The 7,813-nt window shown below is 43.5% G+C and overlaps 1 protein-coding gene across 1 annotated transcript; it reads left to right on the plus strand.

The window, feature by feature from the left end:
- Nucleotides 1-5,538: 5,538 nt before the first annotated feature.
- On the plus strand, nt 5,539-7,281 carry LOC145164633 (putative DNA-directed RNA polymerase). The gene has a single exon (XM_079083342.1). It carries the CDS (start codon nt 5,539-5,541, stop codon nt 7,279-7,281), a length of 1,743 nt encoding a protein of 580 aa, XP_078939468.1.
- Nucleotides 7,282-7,813: the final 532 nt, after the last annotated feature.

Raw genomic sequence — 7,813 nt, forward strand, 5'->3', positions numbered from 1 at the left:
ATGCTATTAGATCCGAAATTCCATGGACGAAATTGGACATTAAAAAACACAAATGCGTGTGTCTTTCCTCTGCCCGCTTGCATGCACATTGGGCACCTGAAAAGTCCATTCCCATACGTGTCAATCTGTCGCCGGTGAGCACTTTCCGATTTCTCCACTGCCAGTCAAAAGTCAAAATAGACATAGGCCTCTTCCATCTATCTCTGTCGATTTAAAGTGGGATTGCTCTGAAGAAAGATAGGGTCTCCCCTTTTTCTTATTCAATTGATAGTTAGTTTTCCGGTAATGCCCCATCTAAGAGCCTATTCGTCGTAAGCCCTTATAGAGTCATAACCTAATCTAATCCATAATCAGGCTTAAGACATGCAACCAACCTCTTCTTAGATTCAGAAAGGGGCAGCCAAAGCAGGGACTTATAAACTAGCATCAGATTCTGGACATATTCCTGCTACTATTAGATCCTTTACTCGTAAATAAACTATGGCAGTTCCTTTAGCAGCTCCCTCCGGGCCCGCAAAGATAACAGAAGAGCAGATTCTTCCCATCTATGAATCCAAACCTCCCGAGCAGCTTGCATTAGTTGTCCTTCAAACAGTTCCTTCTCGGGCAGTAACAGCGGATTCGATAGCACATTGTGCAATTCCTCATCTGCACAGGGCATTCTCGTTAACAAAGGAGAGCGCTTCTAAGACCGTTGGGAGAAACTATTTCCTTTCCTAATCTAAATAGTTTTTATAAAAAGGGTTTTTGGCCTCAATTCCGAGCTTACTCCTATCAAAGAGACTGGCATTTTACTTCTTCCTCCCTTGTTTTGATCCCTTACTACTTGATACTAGGAGAATCAAGACAAGTTGCTTGATTGCTTGGTCCGAAAATACAGGGTCTTCAAGGAAAAGGTTAGGTGTTAAGGCTTTCTCACAGTCTAGGGACTGCCTTGCTTTTCATAGCCCTAGCTACGCTACCGTAACCAGTCGTTAGGCTTCCCATCAGATAGTTCAGTCTGGCGGCGGAGATAGACACTTTGGATTCGGCGAGCTACTCCGCTTTCACATTCAGATTATAGAAAGATGGTTACTACATTGATAGAGGCATACAAGTATTCAGTTATCCCAATAGTAATAGCCCACGGAGCGGTAATTCAGTGATCCTTAACCAATTGCGATTCCACGCATCTGATCTTTCCTGGTATTCAAATGGTTTATTGGCGGGCAGAGACTACACAGGGGTAGAGGCCCATGCCAGTAGCACCAGTGCTCGCCCTTGTCTTCATTCACTTTTGAGCTCATCATAGGGTAAATCTCCTTATCGTTGGCAATCCCCATATAAATCGTCGGTATAAAGAGATATTCCACCAACGAACGGGCACATCATTAGAGTAGACCAAAGGAAAGAGGATTGGGATGGATTGTTTAATGCCTCGACCGGATGAGGCTATGGAATGAATAGGGTTTTTCCGTTTAGTCACTCTTAGCCGGTTCCTTAAGTTTCCACCATTGAACGTGTGAATCCTCTAAGATCAAGTATCTATCTCTGGGAGGTCTACCGCATCGCCATATGGTTGGCCTAGACTGGGCTAGACTAATATTAAAGGGAATATAGCCCGTCCTCCGGAACGAAGTCTTCACGGAAAAAAAGAAGGATAGAATCCCTTTGCGCAATGAATCGTCTCGCGCAACCAAATATCCTCCCTATAGTAGTAGGAAAATAAGACTCGTCATCTCTATGAATAAGAGTCGGAAGTATTGGCAGTCGCCTCCTTGTGCCCGTTGTCTTGCAGACCCTCACGCATTCCCGCCACAAATATCGTAACCGCCCTGAACCTTTACCCTACTCTTCTCCCTTCTTTCTATAGCATTGTTGAACCCCATGGAACCCTGGCCCCTTTTTCACAGAGCAATTTCATCGGGCTAATCATTTACGCAGCTTTTTCTTCGTGGAGTCCTTCGAGCAGCCCGACGCATTGTTGAACCCCAGAGAACCCAACCCTTCTACTACGCAGCAGCAACACAACCGCGCCATCAAAGACGCAGTTGAATAGAAGCTGGGGCTGGAGCAGGCTCAATCTGCGATTCTACTTTCCGAGAGAACAGGCGGTTAGTCACCTATATGCGTTGGAAGTCTTCGTCCGCCGAGCTCTGAAACCTGCCTTCCTTGCCTTACCGACTTAAAAAAAGATCTGCCTGCCTCAATACCTGCTAACTTACTGGCCGCGTTACTGAGTTCCTAGGAAGGAGCAATAAAGGGGCTGCCATTAGTTAGCAGCAAGGGATTGGCTTAAAGCATTTGTTGACTTTTTTTAGCCCAGGGCCCTGTAAGCCCTTCTGTCCCGCTTTGAGCCCTCTACCTATCAATCCCTGCTTGAAAATATGCTTCAAACGCCTCTTTTTTTTTAATACAGAAGTAGTAGTCTTCCCGGGTCTCACTGTTCGGATAACTTTCCTTTGAATCCTACTGCATAGGCAAGATCTCACTCTTCGTGCTGGGGGCGGTTTCACGCTGTTCATTACTTCCGCGATGTTGACTATTCTTTATTTAAGGAAGTCAGAATGGCTTACTATACCAGACCGAATTATTTATTTAAGCCTTCCCTCTTTTCGTCGTCTCCACCCTAGCCGGATTCCGCCTACGCATCGGTGCCTGGGTCCACAGGCCGAAAGCCCCTTCCCACGTCTCTTTCTGTGAGCTGCAGCACTCCAACTTATGGTTCTCTGGTTGCTGCGCTTTCCAGCTTTCTCAGATTTGGCCTCACTCGACTCCGTGCCCCCAGAGGTCGTTATTTCCCCCATTGCTTGCGTTTCCTGGTTTGGTTTATCTGGACTTTAGATCATCTTGTGACCTCTACTTATGCTGCGCGTAAGGCATAAATAAAGATGGCGAGGATTCTGAAACCTTAGCCATAACCCTTCCCCTGTCAATCCTATTAAGATCCCCGCGTGCTGAAAGTAGGGATTTCCTTTCGGAAACCTTTACTTGTAAGCAGCGCAGGATCAGTGCGTACTCTCTCGCAACTGTACTATCCCCAATGACAACAGCATATCCGAGAATAGCCTAGTTTCAATGGTTCCACGCCGATTCGGGTCGGCCCGCAATGCCGCCCACCACACAATCATATGATGTGTGAGTGAGAAGAGGCTCCAGGAAAGGTAATACCCACCAAGCATGAGCTCCCCCCCTGAAATGAAAGGATTCAATCCAGCCGCGCCCTCGATACGGCTACCTTGTTACGACTCCACATCTGTTTGTGAATCCCAGGGCACTCACCATCCCTTTCAACCGTAGAATTCCTCTACTTAGAAAAAAAAACAGATCCAAATTCCCTATAGATCGCTGGATTTTACGATATGGGATGTTTGAGAAAGGATCGCTTTGGATCTGGGCTAAGTGCATCCCCAACGTTTCTTCCTTGAGTGGAACTCCCTCTTTATAAAATATAAGTTCTCTAATTTCATAGCGATTCGCTAAAATCCGGTCTCTACTAAAACCCTCGTTAAGTAGCGCTATTTCGAGCTTTTCCTCTATGAGGATCTGTTTATCCAACAAATCGTCATAGGCTAGGCTACCTATTTGTTCACTTTTGCCAAGGAAGTGGTGATTGAGTCGATTTGCAAGCTCTTCGTGCCGCTGTTGGTCGCCCATAAGCGGCTGCTTAACCTCCAGATCCACTGGCGGAGCGCTTCGGGTTGCTAGAGGATGGTCCCGCAGGCCCTCTTGGTGGGGAACCTCTTCTGCCACGTGAGGCTGGTGAGAAGGCCCGGGAAGCACCCAATGCCCGAGGGAGGCGTTTTCCTTCGGAGTGACGAGTGCTCGGCAAGCACAGTCAATCACGAAGGCCAGAGCTGCGGGGCAGCCCATTTTTAAAAACAGTACTGAAACGGCCTTCACTCCGAGGAAGCCGGCCACCCTAGAGAAAAAATCAAAAAAGAATGAGTGCGCCCCCATTTGGAGGCAAAGAAGATAAAAAAAAATAAGAAGACTTATGGGAACTAAAAATGGAATGCACGCCCGTCTGGCGCTTAACTGGAACAATAATTTAATTCTTCCGCGGCCGCCCCCACTTATCCGACTTGAATCTGAACTACGATTCAGACCAAGTCTTACCGAAATTGGATTTCCTTTTCATGCCATATGCGCTTATACTTTACTTTTGTCCCTTTTTGATTCCCGGTCCAATATGAGTTCTCGAAGACCTTCGTTCGAAAAGACCAGCTAAGCATCATTGGCTTGGTCAGCCTTTACCTGACCAACTACCTAATACTACGCAGGCTCATCAAACAACACTTTTTAGCTTTCTTCAGGATTTGGCCCGAACTGTTCGGCAGATTCCCACGCGTTATGCACCCGTTCGCCACTTTGTTCTCAACTCTTCTCACCTCCTGGGCGAGACAAGCTACCTTTAGCTAGGAGCCTCTTTTCCTTCTGCCCAACTCCCCGAAAACAACGTTCGACTTGCATGTGTTAATCATATAGCTAGCGTTCCTTCTGAGCCAGGATCAAACTCTTCTTTTGACTATGATTTGGCCCTACAATGGTAGAACCTGGTGAACCGGGCGTACTACTTCTCAACCTTCTGTGAACTTTTCTTCTCTTATGATTTTTGCTACTTTGTTTAGTTTAGTGATTGATATCTTAGAGAAGCTGGTAAAGTAAAGACAGACTCTTTCGAAAGTAATGGTGGCTAGGAATGGCTTCAGTCAGGTCATTGATTCACCTTATGGTCGACTTGCTTGAATCGAAGAAGAAGAAACCCCCGGACTAGAGCCTTCAGTGCTTCTCCCCCATGAATGTGATCAACAAGAATTGATGTACCCACCATTCTAGATAGGAAAGAGATTGATGGTAAGAACCAGTACTAATCTTATAGCAAGCCAAAATAGAGTTTAGATAGGTAAGAACAAGTGCCTATTTCTTGCTAGCCAAAAAACAAGTTTGAGTTGTCGGGGTTGGATCTGAAGCATCAAGCTTCTCCTATACTTTCTCAAAGAAATGCCCTTATCTCGATCTTTATTAGAGGCTAGAGTCTAACCATTAAAGAAGGCTTGAACAGGCTTTTGAGTAAAGAAAAAAGTCACCCTAGCCCTCCCTGGGTCTTTAGAGTAATACCGCTGTCTGTCCCCTGGAGGTTATCCTAAACCATTTTCTAGGGGAGAAATACTGGATCAGGGTAAAGGCAGCCCTCGTCGGGTAAAATCCCATAATACCTGTCCCAAGGCCGAATAAACATGGCTCTGTGCCTTGTTCCTCTCATGGTCTGGGTTGAGTCTAGTATTTCTATGGGTAAAGGCACCTCATATACTCTTATGTCCTACGAAATCGAAAATCTATCCTACAGAATCGAGATTTTTCGTTAAGTATAAGAGTTTTTAAGTCTATCGATAATCTGTCCTACGGAATCGAGATTATTCAAGTCCTTAAGTATAAGGGAAGCCTATCGATAAAGTTGGTCATTCCTACGGGGGCTTCAAGGAAAAGCTAGCGGCATAAGCAGAGAGAAAATCCCGAGTATTACTCTTCTAATTGAAAAATGAATAATTTATTATGATGCAATGGATTCATAGTCATGTCTTCCCGAAAAAGGATGATTGTCTGGTTAAACGTGAGAAATTCTATAATTTCTGGAACGAGTTTTATACTTATGCTAGGGGTCAAGTCTTTAATAAAGATTGTTCTGAAAAGAGCGCGAACAAACGGTATAATGAGGGTGTCATCTTTGAACTAGATATGTTCAGAAAGGCACATAGAGGTGAAGGAAACCGTGTGGTGGCTGATCCAAAGGAATTGTATGATCTTCAGTTAAGAATAGAAAATATGACAATGCAGTTCGATGAACAAAATATCTTTAGTTCAACAAGTGACATTCTAAAGATACTGATCGATCCTGAAAAAGAGAGTGCGAAGGATTTTCTTCGCTCGAGGCTTAGCAGAGAGTCAGATCAGTTCTTGGTGGGTTTATTTGGTCAATATACGCTAGAGGCACTGATAGTTCATGTGCTTTGTGTGCTATTTTCCTCGGCAGATGCTAATAGCATGATCCGTGTTGCATCCTTGGTGGAGCAATTGGAGGGTCATACTCATTGCCATGCTAAGACAATCATAAAGCATAAATTAATGGGTGCTGTGAGTATGAACGTATTTGAGGATAAGGAGGAAAGTGTTGATGAACAAGGTAAGAAGAAATCCGGGTTATCGAAAAAGTACCCTATTGGAGCAGCTTTAGTTGAGTTAATGGATTTAAGGGGCCTGATAGCGTTAGCTGAAGATAGTAGCGGATCAACTCGTATTTTGAATAAAAATAAATCGTATTATCTTCAAAAAACACTATTTGTGTATTGCAAATTTGATATCTCATTATTACCAATAAAGCTTAGCTTGCCAATGGTGTTCCCACCCTTAGACTGGAAATGTACTACAGAAAAAGCAGTAAGTCTGTCAGATCTAACAGGTGGTTACCTAAGTAGCCCTACAAGTGAAATGTATTATCGTTACAGGCTTTTAAGTTCAAGTAACCCGCGGAATTTATATATAGAGCTTAATAATCCCAAGAAGCTCTGCGAGATAATGAACTGTCTGCAAAGTCAGGCTTTTCAAATAAATAAAGAATGGCTTTTATATTTAATAACACACACAAGTCACTTTGAAGACTTTGGATTGCTCGTGCCTGAGTTTGTGGGATATATAAGTATACTGGAAGTATCAGGAAAACTTCGTTCATTATACATGAGCGATGCGTATATAAAAGAGAACTTTACGTTCAATGAGTTGTTACAAACATTCCAAATAGATATTCAGCGTGCTCGTTATGAGAAAATGATATTTGACTTGCCGTTAGCGTACGAAGGTTATTCATTTTATTTACCAGCCTTTCTGGATTTCCGGGGTAGAATCTACCGTTGTGGAGTCTTACACTTCCACGAGCGTGATTTTTCTAAAAGCCTGATCCAATTTGTGGAATCACAAGAGTTAGACTACAGGGTTGCAGTAGTTGCTACATGCTTCCAATTTCAGTCCTTCAAGTCTGACAAGGGTGCATTGAGTTGGTTTAAGGACAAAACCACCGCACTAATGCTGGAGGATTGTGTCTCCCGAAGAGATTTCATACTATCGGATTCGGATAGTGCGAAGTGTTTTATCAAGCATGCTGTTAAGGCTAAACATCCCTTTCAGTTCTTATCTAGTTTTCTACCTGTCTATTATTGTAATTTAGAATCTATTATGCGCATACCTATTACCCAAGATGCTTCAGCCAATGCGTATCAAATCATGTCTTATTTCTTGCTGGATTAATGGATGGCGAGGAAGACGAATCTAATTCAATCTCCTAAAGGTGAAATAGAAGATATTTATATATCTATCCTACATGAACTGCAAATTTATATAGTGAAAAAAGTAGAAGATAGAAATCTCTCCGAAACCCTTATCGAGGTACTCGATAGAAAGATAGTGAAATCGATCTTTATGCCTGTAATCTATGGGAAGACGGTTATGAGCACAGCTCACGATATAAAGGAGAGTCTCTCTAGATTCCTGACACCGAAGGAGTGCTTTCAGATTGCAAAACTGTGCTTTGAGTTCTGGAAAGATAGGTTTCATAACATGGAATGTTTTATCCGTTTGATCCGTAGTATAGGCTGGGTTGCCTCAGCTAGTGATCGCCCAGTACTGTATGAGGTAGAGAACATTCTAACAATCCAAGACTATATGAAGATGGAACCAATCCATATCTGGGTTTATGATAAATTGCATAAGAAAAGACGTAAAGTAACTCTGAGAGTAGCTACTGATACACGAGAACGCAGGAAGACAGAGATCTCATCCT

This window comes from Lactuca virosa, chromosome 3 (assembly GCF_052849685.1).
Source record: "Lactuca virosa cultivar CGN04683 chromosome 3, Lactuca_virosa_CGN04683_v6, whole genome shotgun sequence".
NCBI lineage: Eukaryota > Viridiplantae > Streptophyta > Magnoliopsida > Asterales > Asteraceae > Lactuca > Lactuca virosa.

Excerpts from the sequence above, each read along its gene's own strand:
- LOC145164633 (XM_079083342.1), top strand. The coding sequence starts at position 5,539 with ATGCAATGGATTCATAGTCATGTCTTCCCGAAAAAGGATGATTGTCTG.